At 54.5% G+C, this 25,650-nt stretch overlaps 1 protein-coding gene across 1 annotated transcript in view; it reads right to left on the bottom strand.

The window, feature by feature from the left end:
- LOC120381973 (zinc finger protein 850-like) overlaps positions 1-25,650 on the bottom strand; it is a 754,134-nt gene that overhangs the window by 41,591 nt on the left and 686,893 nt on the right. The window contains exon 9 of the mRNA XM_039500144.1: positions 1,628-1,928. Within this exon, the coding sequence (XP_039356078.1) occupies positions 1,628-1,928 (301 nt within the window). The remainder of the gene's footprint in view (positions 1-1,627; positions 1,929-25,650) is intronic.

The following is a 25,650-nucleotide window of genomic DNA, read 5'->3' as shown; positions in this document are numbered from 1 at the left end:
TTGAAACCTTGACCAAACTACCTGCTACACATTCAAACCTTCCTGTACACACACAACAGAAACTGGGGCTCTAGAAATGGCAACTTTCCTTTAACACAGATCATTGTTTTCTGTACTTCCAAAGGCACTGAAATAGAAGCACATTACCTTTAAACAGCTGCTATTTCATGATCAGCAGCAGAGCCTCTGTCAATTTATCACCCATAGAGCTGATTGTTTCTAACTGCAGGGTTAGCCAGATCATTCAGTAACATTATCGCTCTGTTTACAAAGCCTTTGGTTAGTGACGAATCATAAGACTTATCCCTTCCTGCTGTAATTCCACCGACTCCAGTGTCTCTTTCCCCATTTCTGGTTCCAAGCAAATTAAAACCACCATCAGAACTAACATGCTGTGGGAAAGTGGAAATGTTGATAGCTCAAGTAATTCTGTGTCTTGTGTGAGTCTATCTGCTTTGTGTGTGAGACCGGTGGGGCTTTTTCTTTGCTCCTGGCAGGTTCAACCAGGTCAGATTTGTGTGTGGGGAGGGACCAGAGAAAACACACCCTGGCCTTCCAGGTTGGGGTTAGGCAAAGGAATAACAACCCTGTCCCACAAAAAAACAAAATATGTTACAGAAACAGTGGTAGGAACAGTGCTAGAGAAACTGGTAAATAATCACAATGCCCAGGCTTGAAGTAATCGGAAACACAGAATTCAAAAAGCAAAGCTCAGGGGCTATTGGGGGTTTATTCTCTGAGCTTAGCCATGTGCTATAGCACAGGGAGCACTTTTGGAAGTCTCCCATCCCACAACGGGGAAAAGGAAAAGGATTCTTAGGTTCTAGCACGGATTGAAGGAGGATGGTGATGGGGAATAACGGAATCCCTCTGACTTACCTTAACTATGTCTGTTGTTACAGTGGGTGAAATGACATTTCCCCCTATCCCTGTCCTTTTCCTGCTCTTTGTTATAGTTCAATATATTTTAAGTGCAGAAAATGATAATAAAAATATCTGCTCCCCAGCACAACCTGAAGCAACATCAGAGCAACTGGGAATGAAACAATTGGTTCCCCAAGGGAGAACTCGATGACTAACAATGGCTTTGAAATGGGGGAACAGTATAACCGTGATGCTCAGGGTTTGCTTAGACTAGGGAAAGTGATGGAGTTTAGGTCAGGTCAAGGGGAAAGCTAATGGCAACCACTGCACCTGGGCTGCATCTGCACTACAACTATAATTGTCCTTTTACCCCAAGATCACTAACTTGAGCAGCCAACGCCATGTACAGCCCTAGTGGATGTCAGGCACAGGTAGTTTTTGCCTCAGTGTAGCTTGTTGGAATCAAACCTCTCCCCAACCTGGAGGGATGAACATTCCTGTCAGGAGGGACACACACTCCTATGACTCTAAAGGAAAAGAGTTGATAGAAAAGATCACAGGACTGACCCCATAGAAGGATGAGCTTCAAAAGGCAGAAACAGGCAGCTGATCTGGTGGAGCTGAGAGACCTCGGTGAAGATGGTGCAAAAATCACAATGTGGGAATTTGCAAATGTGATTTAAAAAAAATATCTTTGGCCAGCCCTAGTCAAGGGATTTATAACAGTTCTCTCTTGTGTGGATTTTCTGATGTCTAATAAGGCTTGTGCGCCGATTGAAGCTTTTCCCACACACAGAGCACATGTAGGGCGTCTCCCCTGTGTGGATTCTCTGATGTGCGATAAGCTCAGAGCGCCGCCTGAAGCTTTTCCCGCACTCAGAGCACGTGTAGGGCGTCTCCCCTGTGTGGATTCTCCAATGTGTGAAAAGGGTAGAGCTCCGCCCGAAGCTTTTCCCGCACTCAGAGCACGTGTAGGGTGTCTCGCCAGTGTGGATTCTCTGATGCGTGATAAGGTGTGAGCGCCGATTGAAGCTTTTCCCGCACTCATGGCACATGTAGCGTCTCTCTTCCAAGTTGATTCTGTTGCGTGGAATAAGGGCTGAGTGGCGACTGTAGTTTTCCTCTGGCCTCTGCTGAGTCTCACAGGCTTTTGTGTTTTCTGGGAGTGCACAACTCCTGGAAACATTCCCTTTGGATCTTCCTGATAACATCCAATGTGGATCTACTTGCACAGTGTCTTCCTGCTGGGGTTTCTCCTCCTCGTTCTCACTCACCATCCCATCGTTGGATGGGAGACAGAGAGAATCCAGACATAGGTCACTCCCTGTGCCTGAGAAAAAGGAAATGTCAGAGAGAGGAATGGAAAAAGGGATGAACAAACCAAAATACATGTGGGAGAGATCAAACCTATCAGGTGCTGATTTTCCCCAAACCCTTCCACAGAGAAGAGAGGAAGACATCAGTTCCGGGTCCTCATTGCACCATAACTCTCAGGGGAAAGTGAGATCGGGGAGGGACCTGCTGCCAGTTGTCAGTCAGAATAGGAGGGACGTCATGAGTGACATCTGCCATAATGATTCCACATCTGCAGGGAACAATCCTGACCTTGAAGAGCTCACAGGGTCTTTGTAGGGCATCCCAAATGTTTCCTGCATTCCTAAGCAGTTGTTGAGTTGTTTAACCAAGTCCTCACCTGCGAAGGCAGCTCAGGAGCACTTCTTTCTCAGAGCCCTGGAGGTCCGGGACCCATGGCTCTTCCCCTCGTTCCAGCTGCGAGATCACATCAGGTTTCGAAATTGGAAACCCTACTGCAGGCAAAGAAAACAAGGGACGTCAGTGGAATTTGTGGGATACATGTCACAAAGAATATTCCATGGTTTAACCCCACCCCATTTTTAGGCAGTAACATCTGTAGCTCTCAGGATTCATCTGCTTGCCTGAATCAATATCTCTTTTCTTATAAGTACTGTATTGTGATAGGAATTAATAAACCTATTAAAAATAAGTTTGGCTGTAATGCAAGAAACCTACAGGCCAAAAACCTGCATTTTAAGATAAAGCAAAGTTAGCATAGCTACATCCTGTGCCCTTTTACCCAAAAAAGAAACTGTTTTTCCCTATACCCAAATAAAGTGCCTACGCTTAGGTCTAAGACCCTTTACCTAGACCAACAGACAATGAAGAATAGCAAAGGGGATTTTTCAAAGTTGCACTCACAGACTTAACAAGTACCCCACAAGTGCGCAGATACCTGTCATCCATACGCACATACACACTAGCCTATGGAGTAAGCATACCCTAACATTTCTATGGGGGAAGACTGAAATTTGGGAATAAGAGGAAGAATTTCCGCCATTTATTTCTATAAAAAGAGGTAACCTACCTCACTATGGTACCCCCAGCCCACCTCGACCTCCTCCTTCTTCACTACACTTCACCATCTTCAACTACGTATTCATGCTATCCATCTATGACAGCTATTAACCAGTAATAGGCCGCACTTATTTTCTTTTCAAACTTTAAGTTCAAAAGGGACTCGGCTAAGCTTGGTCTCTCTAAATGTTATTTTAGTTTGTGTATCAGATTATTTAGTTGAGCTAAAAAATAAATTCTAAAGGAGCTTTGACAGCTCTTTGCATTAGTTTCCTCTGCAAGAGCTGTGAAACCAGAACCGCCAGAGGCGAGGCCAACACCAGTTTATCAAAACAGGGTGTGAATATTAACCAAAGTTTGCAGCACATAATATTGTATCATCATATGTATCTCCTGAATAACAGTAATACAATTGTAACTCTGTAATTCTACCTGTTTTACAATTTACTTACCATTTAATTGAGTTTAATAAAAAGTCGTTATGACTATATCTGTCCCCGTGTGAGCTTCCTGTCATACCCCCGAAGGTCCCTTTATCAAGGTTTATCTGTGGAACCTGATTCGAAATACGAACTTTTATCTTCTGATCAAACAAATTGGTGAGCCTAAACCCATATTAATTAATATAAATGATTAAGTATTATTATTAATTAAAATAATTACAATACAAATTAAATTAAGTTGATAAATCAAATCAATATTACTGAGGCTGTGGCTACACTTAGCGCTTCAAAGCGCTGCCGTGGTAGCGCTGCCGCGGCAGTGCTTTGAAGCGCTAAGTGTAGTCAAAGCACCAGTACTGGGAGAAAGCTCTCCCAGCGCTGTCCGTACTCCACCTCCCTGTGGGGAATAACGGACAGCGCTGGGAGCCGCGCTCCCAGCGCTGGGGCTTTGACCACACTGGCGCTTTGCAGCGCCGCAATTTGCAGCGCTGGAGAGGGTGTGTTTTCACACCCTGCTGCAGCGCTGCAAATTTGTAAGTGTAGCCAAGCCCTAACACACCCCAAATAAGGCTACGCATCCCAAGGCCATCTTCCTTGGCTCAAAGTGGCCGGAGAGTTACTATTATAACAAATCATATTCATTACCTTAGTGTCTAAGGACCCACTAACAGTGGGTCCCCATTGTGCTAGGCAAAGTGCAAACAGAGAACAGTAGATGGCCCATGCCCTGAAGAATTTACAATCTAAATCAGGGGTAGGCAACCTGCGGAAGCGAGCTGATTTTCAGTGGCACTCACACTGCCCTGGTCCTGGCCCCTGGTCCGGGGGGGAGGCTCTGCATTTTAATTTAATTTTAAATTAAGCTTCTTAAACATTTTAAAAACCTTATTTACTTTACATACAACAATAGTTTAGTTCTATATTATAGACTTATAGAAAGAGACCTTCTAAAAACGTTAAAATGTGTTACTGGCACACGGAAAAGACGGTTACTCACCGGAGTAACTGTTGTTCTTCGAGATGTGTTGCTCCTATCCATTCCAGTTAGGTGTGCGCGCCGCGCGTGCACGGCTCTTCGGAACATTTTTACCCTAGCAACTCCGGCGGGCCGGCTGGGCGCCCCCTGGAGTGGCGCCGCTATGGCACTGAATATATACCCCAGCCGGCCCGTCCGCTCCTCAGTTCCTTCTTGCCGGCTACTCCGACAGTGGGGAAGGAGGGCGGGTCTGGAATGGATAGGAGCAACACATCTCGAAGAACAACAGTTACTACGGTGAGTAACCGTCTTTTCTTCTTCGAGTGATTGCTCCTATGCATTCCAGTTAGGTGATTCCCAAGCCTTACCTAGGCGGTGGGGTCGGAGTGAGACGTGGCAGAGTGCAAGACTGCAGAGCCGAAGGCTGCATCGTCTCTGGATTGCTGCACCAACGCGTAGTGGGAAGCGAAGGTGTGGACAGAAGACCAGGTGGCTGCTCTACAGATGTCCTGGATGGGGACATGGGCCAGGAAGGCGGCAGACGAGGCTTGCGCCCTCGTCGAGTGAGCGGTGAGGCGGCATGGTGGCACGCGAGCAAGCTCGTAGCATGTCCGGATACACGCCGTGACCCAGGAGGAAATCCGCTGCGAGGAGACCAGCTCGCCTCTCATGCGATCGGCAACCGCCACAAACAGCTGGGTCGAACGCCGGAAGGGCTTCGTCCACTCGATATAAAAAGCGAGGGCCCTGAGGACGTCCAGGGTGTGAAGCTGTTGCTCCCGAGGTGAGGCGTGCGGCTTCGGGCAGAAGACGAGGAGGAAGATCTCTTGATTGACATGGAAGGCCGAGACTACTTTTGGGAGGAAGGCCGGGTGCGGGCGAAGCTGTACCTTGTCTGCATGGAAGACGGTGTAAGGTGGACTAACCGTTAGGGCACGAAGCTCGGACACTCGTCTCGCTGAAGTTATAGCGACGAGGAAGGCCGTCTTCCATGACAGGTAGAGGAGGGAGCACGTGGCCAAAGGTTCGAAGGGGGCTCCCATAAGCTTGGCCAGGACCAGGTTTAAATCCCAGGCCGGGGTAGGACGCCGTATGGGCGGGTACAACCGGTCCAGGCCCTTCAGGAAGCGGGAAACGATCTGGCTGGAGAAGATGGATCGGCCGTCTATTGATGGGCGAAAGGCGGATATGGCCGCCGGGTGTACCTTTAAGGAGGAGACCGCGAGACCCTGCTCCTTAAGGTCCCAGAGATAGTCCAGGATTGTAGAAAGAGGGACTATGAAGGGATTGAGGCCTCGTTGATCACACCAGAGGCCAAAGCGCTTCCACTTCGCGAGGTAAGTGGAGCGGGTGGAAGGTTTTCTGCTTTCAAGCAGGACTCGCTGTACTGCCGCGGAACAGCCTCTCTCCGCCTGGGTCAGCCATGTAGGTACCAAGCTGTGAGATGGAGGGACTGCAGGTCCGGGTGGCGGAGTCTGCCGAAGTCCTGTGTGATGAGGTCCGGCCACACTGGGAGGAGAATGGGCTCCCGAACGGAGAGCTCGAGCAGCAGGGTGTACCAATGCTGCCTCGGCCAGGCCGGAGCGATGAGTATTAGGCGGGCTTGGTCCCTCCGAAGTTTGAGCAGCACTCGGTGGATGAGCGGGAACGGAGGGAAGGCGTAAAGGAGGTGATCTGTCCAGGAGTACAGGAAGGCGTCCAACAGGGAGCCCGGAGAGCGACCCTGGTAGGAACAGAACTGGTGGCACTTCCTGTTCTCCTTGGAGGCAAACAGGTCGACCTGGGGAAAGCCCCACTGCTGGAAAATCGTGTGTACCACGTCCGGTCGAAGGGACCACTCGTGGGCGAGGAAAGACCTGCTGAGGCGGTCCGCTAGCGTGTTCTGCACTCCTGGGAGAAAGGACGCTTCTAGGTGAATCGAGTAGGTCACGCAGAAGTTCCACAGGAGCATCGCTTCCTTGCAGAGGAGGGAGGAGCGAGCTCTGCCCTGCTTGTTCACGTAGAACATTGCCGTCATGTTGTCCGTGAACACCGCGATGCAGCGGCCTTGCAGACGGGCGTGGAAGGCGAGACACGCCAAGCGAATTGCCCGCAGCTCCCGGACATTGATGTGGAGGGGGAGCTCCTGGGGCGACCAGAGGCCCTGGGTGTGAAGGTTGCCCAGGTGAGCCCCCCATCCCAGTGCCGAGGCATCTGTTGTCAGTGTCACGGACGGACGAGGAGGGCAGAACGGGACTCCTGCACACACAACCTCTGGGTCCAGCCACCAGCTGAGCGAAGCAAGGGTAGGCTTCGTGACCGTGACTACCCTGTCTATGGAGTTGCGGTGTGGGCGGTATACCGACGCCAGCCAGGATTGAAATGGGCGGAGGCGCAGCCTCGCGTAGGCGGTGACAAACGTGCACGATGCCATGTGGCCCAGGAGGCGTAGGCAGGACCGAACTGTCGTAGTGGGAAAGGTGAGGCGGTCTTGGATGATGGAGACCATCGTCTGGTGCCGTGATCGCGGGAGGCAGGCCCTGGCCAAATTGGAGTCGAAAACCGCTCCAATGAACTCCACCCGCTGAGACGGAGTTAAGGTGGACTTCTCGGCGTTGATGAGAAGACCGAGATGTCGAAATAGAGACAGGATTTCTGACATCTGGTCCGTTACCAGCCGCTGGGACGTTCCGCGAACCAGCCAATCGTCGAGATATGGATAAACGTGTATATGACGACGGCGGAGGGCTGCAGCAACCACTGCCATGCACTTGGTAAAAACTCTCGGCGCGGTGGATAGGCCGAATGGCAGCACTGCGAACTGGTAGTGCGCATTGTTGACTACAAAACGCAGGTAGCGTCGATGGGGAGGATAAATCGCAACGTGGAAGTACGTGTCCTTCATGTCGAGGGCGGCAAACCAGTCTCCCGGATCCAGGGAGGGAATGATGGTCCCCAGGGTGACCATAATATATAAATATAATAATTGGAGATATACCAATCTCCTAGAACTGGAAGGGACCTTGAAAGGTCATCTAGTCCAGCCCCCTGCCTTCACTAACAGGACCAATTTTTGCCCCAGATCCCTAAGTGGCCCCCTCAAGGATTGAACTCACAACCCTGGGTTTAGCAGGCCAATGCTCAAACCACTGAGCTATCCCTCCCCCCCAAACTTGCGAAACTTGAGCTTGAGCAGGTACTTGTTGAGCTCGCGGAGGTCCAGTATTGGACGTAGACCTCCTTTCGCCTTGGGGATGAGAAAGTATCGGGAATAGAAACCCCTGCCCCGCATGTCGTGAGGCACCTCCTCTATGGCACCCAAGCTCAGAGTCTCGACCTCTTGTAAGAGGAATTGCTCGTGAGAGGGGTCCCTGAAGAGGGATGGGGAAGGCGGGTGGGAAGGAGGGGGCGAAACAAATTGAAGGCGGTAACCAGACTGGATTGTTTGAAGCACCCAGTTGTCCGTTGTTATTCGGGACCACACTGAAAAGAAATGGGAAAGGCGGTTGTAAAATAAAAGGGGAGGATCCGGTACAGAGACTGATGGGCTGTCCTCGGGCGTCCCATCAAAACGCCTGCTTGGGGCCCTGGGGGGCCTTGGAAGACGGATGGGTTTGGTTGCGCCAGTTGCCCGATGGTCTACGGCGATTCAGGCCTGGCCGTCAGCTGTTATAGGGACGGGACCTGGGCTGATTAAACCGATAGGGTTGCTGCCTGAACGACCTGCGCTGGGTTGCAGGTGTATGCATCCCCAGAGTGCGGATGGCTATGCGACCGTCCTTCAGGGTCTGGATTCTGGAATCAGTCTTTTCAGAAAACAGACCCTGGGTATCGAAGGGCAGGTCCTGCAGGGTGTACTGCACCTCGGGTGGCAGTGTGGAGGATTGTAGCCAGGAGATGCGCCTCATGGTCACTCCTGAGGCCAGGGTTCTTGCGCCTGAGTCCGCTGAGTCGAGAGCGGCCTGGATGGAGGACCTGGAGGACTTTTTCCCTTCTTCCAACAGCGCCGAGAACTCCTGGCGGGAGGCTGTTGGTACCAGTTCATGAATTTCGCCAGAGACACCATGATGTCAAAGGTGTACCTGGCGAGGAGGGCCATCTGGTTGGCGATCCGGAGCTGGAGACCGCCTGCAGAGTAGACCTTGCGGCCCAACAAATCCATACGCCTCGCCTCCCTGGACTTTGGCGCTGGGGCGGGCTTGCCATGCCTCTCCCTGTCGTTGACCGACTGGACAACCAACGAGTCTGGGGCAGGATGAGTATACAAGTATTCATACCCCGTGGGGGGGACGGAGTACTTCCTTTCGACCCCGCGGGCGGTGGGAGGAACGGACGCCGGTGACTGCCAGATGGTAGTGGCGTTTTTCTGAATGGTGCGGATGAACGGCAAGGCCACCCACACTGGAGCCTCCGCTCCAATCACATTTGTTACCGGGTCTTCGTCTTCCGTGACCTCCGCCACGGGGAGGTCGATAGCCTTTGCCACCCGGCAAAGAAGGTCCTGGTAGGCCCGCAAGTCAATTGGTGGAGGGTCTGTTGTAGCAGCCCCGGCCACCGCCTCGTCCGGTGAAGACGACGAGGATAGGCCTTGAACCACTGCCTCCGCGGGTGGTTCTTCTAAGGCGTGGGCGGCTGACTCGGCCCGAGGATGTCTCTGGGGATCAGGTGGCAGCTGATCCAAACCTGGTGGAGAAGGGGGCGGTCTGCTTATCGTGGCCTCCGGTACCCTGTGTTCGGAGGTGGGGGCCCTCGGAGGGAAAGACATCCCTTGAGTTTCGTATTGGGCCCAGGGGACCCAGAAGCCCCACTGCTGCACACCCTGGGCTTGACCGCGGGCAGCCGGAAGATGAGCATCGCTGCCAGTCCTCGGCGACCGACGGCGTCGAGATGGCCATGGGGGTGCAGAGGCGCTGATGGACTGCGCCGTCGAGGTCAGCCATTTGTCTCCGGACGGTGCCGAGGATCGGTGCCGGTCGTCGCGGTGCCGAGATGGCGAACGAGACCATCGACCGCCGTGGTGCCGGGAGCTCGACCGGTGCCGGGAGCTCGACCGGGATCTTGACCGGCGGTGCCGGGAGCGGCTCCAGGAGTCACGGTGCCGGGAACGGTGCCAGGAATCGGACCTACGTCGGTGCCGACGGAAGGCGATCGATCGAGCGCCTCCGGAGCGCGACCGTACCGCGATGTTGAGCGGTACCGACCGCGACCGCATCGAAGGCGACCGTACCGCGATGGTGAGCGTGCCGATCTCAAGCGGTGCGACGGTGACCGCGCCGGACCGAGCGAGACCGGACTTGAGCGCCGCTACTGCCTGTCCAGTGCAGGGGCCGATCATAGCCGGGCTTACCCGCTGACACGACAGCCCGCACCGCGGTGCCGGGGCCGGAGGCTCGGTGCCTCTGTGAGCTCGATGAGCTCCTCGCCGCCGAGAAAGTCTCGGCGTGGATGGCAGCTGCAGCTCAACCGCGTCGGTGCCGGGAGCAGGGTGGTACCGACTCGACGGCCCTTGCGGCGCCGGAGTCAACGGCACGGTGCACGGCCTGTGCATGGCCACAGCCGGTACCGGAAGTGGTGGAGGCGGCTGGGCGATAGGACCCTCAGCATGGGTCTTTGCAGCTGTTTTCGCCGGCTTACGATTCCTAGATGGTGAGAGGAGCGTGCCGGTCGCCGGTCCCGCTATGGAGAACGAGGAGCCTCGTGCCGGAGCGGCTCGGGCTGCCGGTGAGCTGCGCGCCGATGAAGACTTCGCGCCGGCGCGGTTGGTGCCGGGGGCTGGAGCGTTGCCTCCATGAGGAGCTGTTTTAGGCGACTGTCCCGCTCCTTTCGTGTCCTGGGCTTAAAGGCTGCACAGACAGGGCACTTATCTGTACGGTGAGTCTCTCCAAGGCAGCGCAGGCAGGAGTCGTGCGGATCCCCGACAGGCATGTGCCGCTGGCAAGATGTGCAGGGCTTAAATCCTTGGGCATGAGCCCGCACCGGTTGCGGAAAAAGAGGGGTAAACCCTCCTTATTCCCTTATACCTAAACTATACTAACTAACTAAATCAACTATCTAACAGTAACTACTGAAACAACTATATACAGACAAGATTAGCGAACGCTAGGGTTGTGGAGGACAGAGAGCACTCCACTGTTCCAACTGGCCGTCACGGGCGGTAAGAAGGAACTGAGGAGCGGACGGGCCGGCTGGGGTATATATTCAGCGCCATAGCGGCGCCACTCCAGGGGGCGCCCAGCCGGCCCGCCGGAGTTGCTAGGGTAAAAATGTTCAAGAGCTGCACGCACGGGCGCACACCTACATGGAATGCATAGGAGCAATCACTCGAAGAAGAACCTTAAATTAGAGTGAATAAATGAAGACTCAGCACAGCACTTCTGAAAGGTTGCCGACCCCTGATCTAAATAGACAAGACAGACACAGAATGGGGGAAGGGCTAGAACCCACTGTTAGAATAGACATAATCAGGCCTGCCTGTAAAGCCTAGACTTTAAGAACTTAGGGGTATTTTTATCACTTTGTCTTTATACCCGTGTAACTAGCTAAGAATCAAAATCTCAGTCTGCCTGAGGCCTTGTTCTTAGGCTAAGGCCTTTGGCTAAGCAGCAGGAGCAGCCATAAGCTAGGAAGCGAAGGGTCACATCCTCACATCCCAAACCAGTCACACTGAAATAATGTGCTATTGGGCTGTTAGGAAGATGATCCTGTCCTGATAGTGCCCATCACCACCAGATAAAGAAACAGATCTTAAGATGGATAAAGAAAACTTAGTTTGATAGCAGCCTGTCTGGCAAGAAATCCCTGATCAATGGTTGTGAAACCCTCATTTCTGTATTGTTTTATCTTTATGGCCACCACTTTTACCTTGTTAATCAGTCTGGTTCTCTAATTGTTTCTGTCTGCTGCATAATTAATTTTTCTAGGTGTAAGTTCATTAGGGCAGTGGAATATGCTTGCTTGGAAATAACCCCAATAAACATCGCATTATCTGTGCTTCAGACTTCTGGTCTTTCGCTGCTTGCTGTCTGTGTGACAAGAACCAGGGAAGTGGGAGGGTGAAGGGAAAACCCTCTAACAAATGGACATGACCTGATAACCAAAAGGTGAGCCTTTAAGGAAGGTTTTAATACACTTTGGAACAGATCAGGGATTCCCACGAGGACTGAGAGGGAGCGATGGTAAACACGCATTTAGATCCTTTTCTTGTTTTATATCTTTTCCCCATAAGGCTTTTAAACAGTCCTTGGGAGGTGCTCCTTGAGTGCACTAGACCCCCAAGGGGTCCCACTCTTCCACAAGGACAGACCACTTAGTTTCAGCACCTGAGACTACGCCACTTCCTGGGTGCCCTTCCTCCACACTCCTCTCCACTTCTTCCCATTACTCTCAGCCAGCACCACCTCCTGGCACCTTGGGAGCTTCTTGTGTTCCCTCCTCGTCTCTCACAACCTCATCCCTCCCTGCTGCTTCTTAGCTCTAACCCTGCACACACTCTCCCTATATCTGGGCACCCTACAATTATCTACTCCCCCCTTCTCCTCCCCTCCCACAGCTCTGTTCTCCCTTCACCTGTGGGGTCCTGAATGGCAACATTATACGCTCTCCTATCAAAAGAGGAGCTCACCTGACTGTCACACAAGCCATGCATGAGTCATACACCTATTTACTCTATTTAGAATTCTACAGGTGGCGTATTTTCCTCTTAAAATGAGGAAAAGGCATGAAAGCTACAGTTATTCATGTATCCAATAAGGATACATTCAATGCAATTTTTCAATGACTGACGTCACCAAAAAGGCACATGTCCAAAATGATACTAGTGGGTGGGAGATAAGGCAAAAAAGGGAGGGGAAGGAAACTTGTCAAAACTTGTATGACAAATAAAGGTATAAAGTTATTACTACTCAGGTTCTTTAGAGACCCCACAGCTTCTAATAACCCAGGGGACAGGACTCCTTACCCAGGGAAGTCACAGTCTCATAGTTCTCCTGCATGACATCCCTGTAGAGGGCTCTCTGAGCGGGGTCCAGCAGAGCCCCCTCACCCCTGGTGAAATACACAGCCACCTCCTCGAAGGTCACCGGCCCCTGAAAGAGCAAGAGTCCAACACTCAGGACCTGCTGCCCCACTCACAACCCCACTATTCACGGAACAGCAGCACCAGGTAAATGGAAGCTCCGGGAGGCACATGTTAACAGAGTCCCACCCCACCTTGCCTAGAACAGCCAGTAGGCATGAGAGGGTAGAAAAACAGAAGACTGTTACTCACCGTTGTAACTGTTGTTCTTCGAGATGTGTTGCTCATATCCATTCCAGTTAGGTGTGCGCACGCCGCATGCACGTTCGTCGGAAGATTTTTACCCTAGCAACACTCGGTGGGTCGGCTGGGTGCCCCCTGGAGTGGCGCCGCTATAGCGCCGGATATATACCCCTGCTGACCCATCTGCCCCTCAGTTCCTTCTTGCCGGCTACTCCGACAGCAGGGAAGGAGGGCGGGTTTGGAATGGATATGAGCAACACATCTTGAAGAACAACAGTTACAACGGTGAGTAACCGTCTTTTCTTCGTCGAGTGCTTGCTCATATCCATTCCAGTTAGGTGATTCCCAAGCCTTACCTAGACGGTGGGGTCGGGGTGAGACGTTGCAGAATGCAAAACTGCTGAGCCAAAGGCTGCATCATCTCTGGACTGTTGGACCAGTGCATAATGTGAGGCGAAGGTGTGGACTGAGGACCAGGTAGCTGCGCGACCTATCTCCTGGAAGGGCACGTGAGCCAGGAAGGCAGCAGAAGACGCCTGAGCCCTGGTGGAAAGTGCAGTGAGGTGGCTCGATGGAACATGGGCCACGTCACAGCAGGTGCGGATGCACGACTTCACCCAAGATGAAATCCTCTGGGAGGAGAGAGGTAGGCCCTTCATTTGGTCTGCCACTGCGACGAAGAGTTGGGGTGTTTTATGAAAGAGCTTTGTCCGCTCGATATAAAATGCGAGCGCCCTACGGATGTCTAGGGAGTGCAATTGTTGCTCCCTTCGCGATGAGTGTGGCTTCGGAAAGAAGACCGGAAGGGAGATATCCTAGTTGATATGAAAGGCCGACACCACCTTAGGGAGGAAGGCCGGATGTGGTCACAACTGCCCCTTGTCCTTGTGAAACACAGTGTACAATGGGCCCACCGTGAGAGCCTGAAGCACGGAGACTGCCTGGCCGATGTAATGGCTACGAGGAAAACTGTCTTCCAGGACAGGTATAGCAGCGACTTGAATGGGCAGTCATAAGTCAGTGGCTTGAATGGGCAGTCATAAGTCAGGTTAGAACCAGGTTGAGGACCCAGGTTTGGGCGGGGTGGCGAATTTGTGGGTATAAGTGCTCCAAGCCCTTGAGGAACCTAGAAACCATAGGGTGCGAGAATACGGAGTGGCCACTCTCCACTGGGTGGAAGGTAGAGATGGCTGCCAAGTGTACCCTTAATGATGATACCGCCAGGCCCTGCTGTTTGAGAGACCAGAGGTAGTCCAAGATGGAATGGATCGGGGCCTCCGTGGGAGTAACACTGTGCATTTCACACCAGCAGGAGAAACGCTTCCACTTGGCCAGATATGTTAACCGAGTGGAAGGTTTCCTACTACCCAGGAGTACCTGTTGTACCAAGGCAGAGCAACATAACTTGGATCGGTTTAGCCACGCAGCAGCCATGCTGTGAGGTGCAGGGATTGCAGGTCTCGGTGGTGAAGTCTGCCGTGATCCTGCGTTATGAGGTCTGGGCAAAGAGGCAGGGGAATCGGGTTGGCTATCGACAGGTCTAGCAAGATGGTGTACCGGTGCTGCCTGAGCCACGCTGGAGTGATCATGATCAGGTGTGCTCTGTCCCTGCGGAGTTTTAGCAGGACCCTGTGAACCAGCGAGAATGGTGGAAAAGCGTACAGCAGATGGCTCATCCACGGCATCAGAAAAGCATCCGAGATCGAGCCCGGGGAGAGGCCTTGGAATGAGCAGAACGTCTGGCACTTCCTGTTCTCGCAAGAAGTGAAGAGGTCTATGCGGGGAGAGCCCCACTTCCGGAAAACGGAATGGATAACGTCCGGACAAATCGACCACTCGTGAGACAGGAAGGATCTGCTGAGGCAATCCGCCAGAGTGTTCCGAACCCCTGGGAAAAAGGACGTTACACCAGGTCTATCGATTGGGCTATGCAGAAGTCCCAGAGCTGGATAGCTTCCTGCAAAGAGGGGAGGACTGTGCTCCTCCCTGCTTGTTTATGTAATACATGGCCGTTGTGTTGTCTGTGAACACTGAGACACAATGGCCTTGTAGGTGCTGCTGAAAACGCCTGGCACGCAAGGTGGACTGCTCTCAGCTCTCGGACATTGATGTGCAAGGCCAGCTCTTGAGCTGACCAAAGGCCCTGAGTGCGAAACTGACCAAGGTGAGCACCCCAGCCGAGAGATGAGGCGTCCATCGTGAGGGACACCAAGGGGTGAGGTGGATGGAACGGCATCCCTGCACACACCAGGGAGGGCGTCGACCACCAGTCGAGGGAGCCTAGGAATGCTCGGGGGGATTGTGACGATCATGTCTATGCTGTCTCTGCTCGGGTGGTACACCGAAGTGAGCCATGATTGGAGTGGCCGGAGGTGAAGCCTGGCATGTTTGGTCATGAACGTGCAGGCAGCCATGGGACCCAGAAGACCTAGGCAAAGGCGAGCCGAAGTTGTCAGGAAGTTCCGTAGACCTTGTATAATTGTTACCATCGCCTGAAACCGAGGCTGAGGTAAGCAGGCTCTGGCGAGATTGGGGTCCAGGATGGCTCCATGAATTCTATTCTCTGTGTGGGAATCAGAGTGGATTTCTCTATATTGATCATCAGGCCTAGACGCAGGAATAGGTCCTGACGATGGCCACATGACGGGTAACTTGGGCCTCCGAGGTCCTCGAATGAGCCAATCGCCTAGATATGGAAAATGTGCATCCGGCGGCAGCGGAGGCGGCGACTACAGCCATGCACTTTGTGAATATTCTTAGGGCTGTAGAGAGGCCAAACGGAAGGACCGTAAACTAGAAATGATGACGGTTGGCCACAAACCGGAGGTACCTTCTGTGTGGAAGATAAATGGCGACATGAAAATACGCGCCCTTCATATCGAGGGTCGGCATACCAGCCTCCGGGATCCAAGGATGGGATGACGGTCCCCATGGATACCATGTGGAACTTCAGCGTTATCATGAACTTGTTGAGTTCCCGCAGGTCTAGGATAGATCTGAGACTTCCCTTCGCCTTGGGGATAGGAAATATTGGGAGTAGAACCCCTTGCCCCTTTCGTCCTTTGGTACATCCTCTATAGTCTGATGGTGAGGAGCGTCCGCACCTCTTGCAAGAGGAATTGCACGTGAGAGGGGTCCCTAAAGAGGAACGAGGATGGAGGGTGGGAAGTGGGGGACGAAATAAACTGGAGGCGGTACCCAAGTTCCACCGTGCGTAGGACCCAAAGATTTGAGGTTAGAAGGTACCACGCAGGAGGAAAAAGGAGACGGTTGTAAAAGGGAGGAATGGATCCTGGTAATAACTGGTACGCCGTCCTCAGGCGTGCCTTCAAAAGTTAGGCTTTGGCCCCATTGGTGGTTTAGAGGGACCCTGATTTTGGCCCCCTTGGGATCCTGACTGACGCCTACGACTGCCTCGGCCACACCTGCTGACAAAGTCCTGTCTTTGTCTAGGCGCAGGGTAAGGGCGGTGGGGCTGGGGATGGAAAGGCCGGCGTTGAGTCACCGGCATGTGCATGCCGAGAGAGCGCATAGTGACCCTGTTGTCCTTAGGCTTTGCAGCCTAGGGTCAGTTTTTCGGAGAACAGGCCTTTGCCATCGAAGGGCAAGTCCAGTATAGTATGCTGCAGCCCGGGGAAGGCTCGACACCTGGAGCCATGAAATGCGCGCCATGGCAACATCCGAGGCCAGAGTCCTGGCAGCGGAGTCAGCTGCATCCAATGAGGCCTGGAGTGAAGTTCTCGCCACTTTCTTCCTGTAGTAATGAATCGCCAAGTCCGTCAGTCTGTTCCAGTGGAGCGCCAGGAGCCGCCCCAACGGGGCTGTCCACGCTATTTATTATAAGTGGTTACATAAATCATGCTATTATGCGCATGTGCTAACATAATCCAACTACTTCGCCCTCCCTGATTGGTGCCTTATGCACCGCGTATCCCAGTGGTATGCACCTGGTCAGCGCTTTATCTGTGTCTCCTGATCGGGAGCGTGGGGGTGTGGGAACCACTTCAGCCGCTTGAAAAGTGTAACATTCCTACACTTCCCTTCTTCCAGGAGGGCAGCAAACTCTTGACGGGAGTCCTGAGGACCCAACTCCGGACATTTGCCCGCCCCTGCCCAGGTGTTGTAATTGTAGCGGCTAAGCAGGACTTGCTGGTTTGCTACGGAGTTGCAGGGCCCCTGCCGAGTACACCTTACGGCCCAGTAAGTCCATTTGCCTAGCCTCCTTCGATTTAGGGGCTGGTGCCTGCTGGCCATGGCGTGCCTCTCACTGACGGACTGGACGACAAGGAGCAGGGGGAGGATGTACATATAGGTACTCGTACCTCCTGGAGGGTACCATGTACTTGTGTTCAACTCTCTGCCGGTCTTGGCGCAGATGAACTGACCGCGTGGGACGACACTGATGCATGTCTGGATGGCTATGGAGGAGCTGAAAAGCCCTGGGCAAAGTCTCCATCTCTAGTTGACGCTGCTCGACGGGCACCGGGATCGTACCAGAAGGCATACCGGTACCGGGAGCGAGAATGGGACCTGCGACCGGAGCGGCGCCAGGAGGTCGACCGAGATCTCGAGGCTCGACATCAGGAGCTACGGGAGTCACAGAGCCTGGATCAGTGCCGGGAGCTGGTTCGGTGCCAAGTGTACTGGGCCGGCGAACGGGATGCTGACCGGTGCCGCGAGTACGACCGGTACCGAAATGGAGAACGGTGCCAGGACTGCGAGCGCATCGACCTGGATCGGCGACGGGACCGAGAACGTCTGCGGGACCGCAATCATGAACGGTGCCGCTCTGCATTGCCGACAGAGGGTAGTCCGATCAAGGCAGGCTTGCCGATCGACTGTATAACCCGCACCGGCGGTGCCGGGGATGGAGGCAGCGCAGACGCTGTCATTGCAATCAACTCCCTCGCCGTGGAAAATGTCTCCGGCGTGGAGGGAATAGTGAGCTCAACCACGGCTCGCACCGGGGAGCGTTCAGGCACCGGACTCGACGGCTCTTGCGTGGCTGGAGTCGACGGCACCAATATCGTCAGTGCCATGGCAGGTATCGGTGCCAGGTGGTCCGACTTCGCATAGCGCTCGGGCTGTGGAGCAGGCAGCGCAGACGCAGCAGGAGTCTTGTGCCTCCTCACCCTCGGGGAGAGGGATCGGTGCCGAGCGGACGTCGGTGCCGGTGACAGCCGGTGTCGAGAGGTCTTGGCGATACTGGCGCGATCCGGTGCCGAGGGAGCGCTTCTTGAAGACTGTCCAAGCACTCGGTGCCGAGGAGTAAGAGCTGCCTCTCTCAGGGAGCTGCTTGAGATGAAAGTCCCGCTCCTTTTATGTTCTCAGCTTAAAGGCCTTACAAATGCAGCACTTATCTGTTAGGTGAGATTCCCCGAGGCACTTAAGACAGGAGTTGTGGGGATCTCTTGTCGGCATTGGCTTGTGGCAGGCCGAGCACGGTTTGAAACCCAGTGAACCGGGCACAGACCCCGGCACCGGGTGCAGGGAAGGGGATAATCCCCGAACCCCTCTGAACTATATGCACTAACTATACTTCAAACGAATAACGTTAACTACAACTATATAACTCTGAACTATATACACAAGAATTAACGAGAGAACTACGAGTAGCTAGGAAGTGGAGGTCAGCTAAGCCGCGCCCACTGTTCTTCTTCGAGTGATTGCTCATATCCATTCCAGTTAGGTGCATGCGCGCGGCACGCTCATTGGAAGACTTTACCCTAGCAACCCCAGTGGGTCGGCTGAGCGCCTCTGGAGTGGCGCCATAACGGCACCGCATATATACCTCAGCCGACCCACCCGACCCTCAGTTCCTTCTACCGCCCGTGTCGGTCGTTGGAACAGTGGAGTGCAGCTTGTCTGACCTCTGCTTCCCTAGCTTCCTCATAATTTTCTCTGTAAAAATTTGTACATAGTTAATATCTTAGCTTAGGTTTTCTTGTTTTCCATAGTTTAATCAGTTTAGTGTTAGATAGTTAGCGGGTTTGGGGATTAGCCCCACCCGCACCCGGGACCGGAGCGTATGCCTGGCTCCCCGGGTTTCCAGCCGTGCTCGGCCTGCCGCAGGCCTATGCCTACAGGAGATTCTCCTAAGCACTTTAGACAGGAGCTATGAGGGTCGCACTTGTCCACTAAGTGCCCAATTTGCAAGGCTTTCAAGCCTCGCACAAAGAGGGAAAGAGACATTAGGCTTAAACAGCTCCTAATGGAGGCAGCCTTAACCGCTCCGGCCGCGGCACCGCCCGCTGTCCTCTGACTCGCTGCGCCACACGGCGCCGGGCCACTCTGCTGTGCCACCGAAAGCGCCATCGGCACCAAACCGCCCAAAGACGCCTCTCGCCAAGATGAAAGGAAAGGCCGCTGCCTCACGGCACCGCCTGCTCCAGCACCAGAGTGCGCCCATCCGACCGCCCGGCACCGAAACCTGCCGCGCACCGTTCCTCCGCCGCAGACGCTTCTGCCGGCACTGGCGACTCCGCCCTCAGAGGCCGCCGAGCCCGCACCTGTGACCTCCCGCCCAGCCACGGTAGAGATGCCACTGCCGCCAACTCTGAGACCTTCGAGGCGGCGGGACCTCATCGCATTGACAGACCTGGCTGTGCCACGCCCCGGCACCGCTGGTGCGGGCGCCTGCTCCATGGGCAAGCCGTCAATGTTTAAGCCGCCTGCCAGCACCGACTCTGACCGCACCGATCCCGCCTCGCCTCGCCACCGCCACGCTCTGACGCCGATCTCGATCTGGGCGCCGATCGCAACGCCGCCGCAGTCCCGCACCGCCCACTACACGGCACCGGTCAGACTCGCGGCACCGTCATTCTCCCGCCTCCTACTCGCCATTCCCGCACCGCTCGAGCTCTCGGTACCGATATGTCCGCCGCTATCGCAGAGTCGCTCCCGGCACTGATCATGGAGATCCCGGTCGACCTCCCGGCACCGCGCCGGTCGCAGGTCCCATTCTCGCTCCCGCTCTTGATATCGGGATGCCTCCCGGCACCGGTCACCACAGAGGCGGGGAATGCGATCTGTGGGCACTTCGCGCAAGGGTTATCTGCTCCACCCTGGCCCTCTCGACACGCCTCGGCCTCTTCGAACACCGACAGCTACTACGCCGACGACCATGACCTCAGGTCCCTTCAGGAGCTTTACAGCAGTCCCATTACGCGACCAGGACCTCATCAGTGGGGTTATTGGACCCCTTGGGCCTACCACCAAGCCCAAGGTGCTCCTCTGCCTTCCACACGTACCGTACCACACGAGTCACGCATCCCGAGGCTACTGTAAGCCGCCCCCCGTTTGACACTGAGGCACCATCGGGCGCGGAGGAAGGTATTCAGCCTACTCAGGAACCTCTGGAGCAGGAAGCTTTGCAGGTTCCAGACGCTGACCAGGACACCATCATGCCCGGACTTTCTTCTTCCTCCTCTTCCCCGGATGAGGCGGTGGCGGGTCGCCATCGCAGGTCCCCGCCAATTGACTTACGGGCGCACCAAGAGCTCCTTCGCAGGGTGGCACTGCGAATGGATCTCCAAGCTGAGGAGGTATCGGAAATGAACGATCCGATAGTGACCATTTTGTCAGCGGACGCCCCAACCCGCATAGCTCTCCCCTTCATAAAGGCTATCCAGGCCAATGCTGATACTTTATGGCAGACTCCGTCCTCTATTGCGCCCACAGCCCGAGGGGTGGTACGCAAGTACATGGTCCCTTCCAAGGGATATGAGCATTTGTATGTGCACCCTGTCCCCTCGTCGTTGGTGGTCCAGTCTGTCAATGACAAAGAGCGGTACGGCCAGCAAGGCCCAGCTCCTAAGTCGAAGGAAGCCAGGTGAATGGACTTGCTTGGTTGCAAGGTCTACTCTGCCGGTGCCCTGCAGATCTGAGTGGCTAACCAGCAGGCCTTGCTGAGCCGTTACGGTCATGACACTTGGGCTGAGGTGGAGAAGTACAAAGAGCTCCTACCTCAGGATTCTCGTCAGGAGTTTGCGGCCTTCATAGAGGAAGGTAAAAAGGTAGCGCTGCACTGCTACAAGCCTCCTTGGACGCAGCTGACTCGGGGGCACGTACTATAGCCTCGGGCGTTACCATGCGCCGAATCTCTTGGCTACAGAGTTTGACGCTTCCCCCTGAAGTACAGTACACCATTCAGGACCTTCCTTTTGACTCCAAAGCTCTGTTCTCCGAAAAGACAGACTCCAGACTCCAGAACCTGAAAGACAACAGGGTCATTATCTGTACTTTGGGGATGCATACCCCGGCTACCCAGAGGCGTCCGTTCCGCCCCCAGTTTAACCGCCCTTACTATATGCCTCGCTACAGGCAGGACTCTGGTCGGCGACGGGGTCGCGGGGGACGTAGGCGACAGCCTGGCAACCAACAGTCCCAAGGGCGAACCCCCTCTAAACCACCGGGGCCTAAACCATCTTTTTGAAGATGCGCCCGGGGACAGCATAACCGCCTTTCCTATTTCCTCCCAGCGTGGGCCCGGCTGACCACCGATGCCTGGGTCCTACGCACTGTGGAATGTGGTTACCAACTCCAATTCGTTTCACCCCCACCTTCCCACCCTCCTTCCCGGTCCCTCTTCAGGGACCCCTCTCACGAGCAACTCCTCTTACAAGAGGTGCATTCACTCCTAGCCATCGGAGCGGTCGAGAAGGTTCCAGATGCGGAACGGGGCAAGGGGTTTTATTCCCATTATTTTTTGATCCCCAAGTCCAAAGGAGGCCTCCAACCCATCCTCGACCTGGAAGACCTCAACGCATACATGCTAAAGTTGAAGTTCCGCATGGTATCCCTCGGGACCATTATCCCTACTTTGGATCCGGGAGACTGGTATGCGGCCCTCGATATGAAGGAAGCTTATTTTCATATTGCCATCTTCCCACCGCACAGACGCTTCCTCCGCTTCACAATCGCTCACCTACACTTCCAGTTTGCGGTCCTCCCCTTCGGCCTCTCCACGGCCCCAAGGGTGTTCACGAAGTGCATGGCCGTTGTCGCCGCCCACCTCCGTCGGCGCGGCATCTCCGTTTTTCCCTACCTGGACGACTGGCTCATCAGGGGGGACTCGCAGGCCACGGTCCAGCAACATGTCGCAGAGATCAAGGACTTATTCACGTGGCTAGGCCTAGTTCTCAACATAGAGAAGTCCACCTTAGTACCAACTCAGAGGTTGGATTTTATTGGCGCGACCCTGGACTCATCTCTAGCCAGAGCCTACCTTCCGCAGCTCCGGTTCCAGGTCCTTACGCAGGCCTCTCGGATGACCTCGGCCCATGCTTGTCTCCGCCTCCTCGGTCATATGGCGGCTTGCACGCACGTCACTCCGTTTGCCAGGCTCCGCCTCCGCCCGCTTCAGCTGTGGCTCCACTCCAGATACCGCCCGCACAGGGACCCTCTGGACACCCTACTCACCATTCCAGCGGGTGTCCTTCAATCCCTGGATTGGTGGCTGACCCCTTCCCACGTATGTGCGGGGGTCCCATTCCAGGCTCCTCAACCTTCCCTGTCCCTGACAACGGACGCCTCGTCCCTTGGATGGGGAGCCCATCTCGGCGCTCTTCGCACTCAAGGCCTTTGGTCGCTGCAGGAATTAAATATGCATATCAATGTCAGGGAGCTCCGGGCAGTACGCCTGGCATGCCAGGTGTTCCGACCTCGCCTCCACGGCCGTTGTGTCTCAGTCTTTATGGACAACACAACGGCAATGTACTATATCAACAAGCAAGGCGGGACCCGCTCTTCCCCCCTCTGCGACGAGGCGATGCTACTGTGGGAATGCTGCATAGCCCACTCGATACATCTAGTGGTGTCGGTCCGTCCCGGCGTCAAGACCACCCTCGCGGATCGCCGGAGCAGGTCCTTTCTCTGCCACGAGTGGTCGCTGAGACCAGACATCGCCATGCCATTTTCCGCAGTGGGGATTTCATGTGGACCTGTTTGCATCCCGATCGAACTGCAAATGCCAGGAGTTTTGCTCCTTTCAAGGCCTGTCACCAGGCTCTCTGTCAGACGCGCTTTCTCCTTCCATGGACTCGCCATCTGTACTACACCTTCCTCCATTTCCCCTCATACACAAGGTCCTGCTGAAGCCCGACGGACAGGGCACGCCTCATCTTAATTGCGCCAGCGTGGCCCAGGCAACACTGGTTCACCACGCTGCTCCATCTGTCGGTAGCCAGCCCAATTCCCCTGCTTCACCCGGATCTTATAAACACAAGATCACGGCACTCTCCGTCACCCAGGCCTGCCGGCCCTCCACCTCACGGCGTGGCTCCTGAGTGGCTAAACCAGTCGGAATTGCGCTGCTCTGCTCCCGTTCAGCATGTTTTATTGAGCAGCAGAAAGCCTTCCACTCGATCTACCTACGTGGCCATGGAAGCGCCGCTTGTTGGGCCAAGCGCGCAACGCTATTCCTTCAGAGCTTCCGCTTCCAATGGTCCTTGACTATCTCTGGTCGCTAAAACAGCAAGGCCTTGCACTGTCCTCTATCAAGGTGCACTTAGCGGCTATCTCCGCTTTTCACCCCGGTGAGGGAGGGTATACGTTGTTCTCTCACCCGCTGACTACTCGTTTCAGAAAGGGCCTTGATCGTCTCTACCCCCAGGTGCGCCACCCGATTCCCAACTGGGACCTTAATCTCGTCCTCAGCAGGCTCATGTCCCCACCTTTTGAGCCGCTAGCCACCTGTTCCTTGCTGTACCTGTCATGGAAAACGGTTTTTCTAGTGGCTATCACATCAGCCAGATGGGTCTCGGAGCTCAAAGCGCTCATGGTGGACCCACCTTACACCGTTTTTCATAAGGACAAGGTACAGCTACGTCCACATCCGGCATTTCTCCCGAAGGTAGTGTCCGTGTTCCACAATAACCAGGACATCTTCCTTCCAGTTTTCTTTCCAAAGTCTCATGCATCCTCGCGAGAGCAACGACTTCACTCCCTCGATGTTCGCAGGGCGTTGGCTTTCTATGTCGATCGGACAAGACCGTTCCGCAAATCCCCTCAACTGTTTGTGGCAATTGCTGACCGGATGCGAGGTCTTCCTGTCTCGTCGCAGCGAATCTCCTCGTGGCTCACAGAGTGCATACGCACCTGTTATAACTTGGCTAATGTCCCCTTGGGCCATCTCACCGCCCACTCTACCAGGGCCCAGGCGTCCTCCGCTGCCATTCTGGCGCAAGTGCCTATACAAGAGATATGCCGAGCGGCGACCGGGTCGTCCGTTCATTCTTTCGCTTTGCACTACGCCCTGGTCCAACAGTCGAGAGATGACGCAGCCTTTGGCTCTGCGGTCCTACTTTCCGCCACGTCTCACTCCAACCCCACCGCCTAGGTAAGGCTTGGGAATCACCTAACTGGAATGGATATGAGCAATCACTCGAAGAAGAAAAAACGGTTACTTACCTTTGTAACTGTTGTTCTTCGAGATGTGTTGCTCATATCCATTCCACACCCACCCTCCTTCCCCACTGTCGGAGTAGCCGGCAAGAAGGAACTGAGGGTCGGGTGGGTCGGCTGAGGTATATATGCGGTGCCGTTATGGCGCCACTCCAGGGGGCGCTCAGCCGACCCACTGGGGTTGCTAGGGTAAAAGTCTTCCAATGAACGTGCACGCGGCGCGCACACACCTAACTGGAATGGATATGAGCAACACATCTCAAAGAACAACAGTTACAAAGGTAAGTAACCGTTTTTTCCAATGACCGACACGGGCGGTAAGAAGGAACTGAGGGGCGGATGGGTCGGCAGGGGTATATATCCGGCGCTATAGCGGCGCCACTCCAGGGGGTGCCCAGCCAACCCACCGAGTGTTGCTAGGGTAAAAATCTTCTGACGAACGTGCACGCGGCGCGCACACACCTAACTGGAATCGATATGAGCAAGCACTTGAAGAACCACCTTTGTGTCTCCCAGCTGACAGATGGAGGCAGGGTCATCACATTTATCACATACCTACTAGCCAGGGCTTGGTATAGGAGATGGGGCTGTCTCTGGACCCTACTGGTGGTTCCCTGGTAGGAATCCCAACACTCTCCGGGCTTGGCTACACTTGCAAGTTGCAGCGCTGGTGGAGGCTTTCCAGCGCTGCAATTATTCTCCGTCCACACTTGCAAGGCACATCCAGCGCTGCAACTCCCTGGCTGCAGCGCTGGCTGTACACCCAGTTGGGTTGGGGTGTAGCGATTGCAGCGCTGGTGATCCAGCGCTGCTCATCAGGTGTGGACACACACCAGTGCTTTAATTAACCTCCAGGGAATAAGGAGATATCCCAGAATTCCTGTTCAGACACTCTGCTCATCAGTTTGCACTCTACTGCTCTGGCCTCAGGTGACCCGCCCTTTAAATGCCCCGGAAATTTTAAAAATCCCCTTCCTGTTTGCTGCAGCGAGGTGTGGAGTGCAATCAGTTAATCTTTCCTGGTGACCATGCCTGCATGCGGCAAACGAGCCCCAGCATGAGTTGCTGGACCTCATTAGTGTTTGGGGGGAGGAAGCTGTGCAGTCCCAGCTGCGCTCCAGCCGTAGGAATTATATCATCTTTGAGCAGGTATCAAGGTCCATGCTGGATAGGGGCCATGATTGGGACGCACTGCAATGCAGGGTTAAAGTAAAGGAGCTGCGGAGTGCCTATTACAAAGCCCATGAGGGAAACCGCCGCTCCGGCGCTGCCCCCACGACCTGCTGTTTTTACAGGGAGATGGACGCAATACTTGGGGGTGACCCCACTGCCAATCCGAGGACCATGATGGACAC

The sequence above is a fragment of the Mauremys reevesii genome, linkage group 14 (genome assembly GCF_016161935.1).
Source record: "Mauremys reevesii isolate NIE-2019 linkage group 14, ASM1616193v1, whole genome shotgun sequence".
NCBI classification, from domain to species: Eukaryota; Metazoa; Chordata; order Testudines; family Geoemydidae; genus Mauremys; species Mauremys reevesii.
This window is presented reverse-complemented; position numbering and strand designations above follow the sequence as displayed.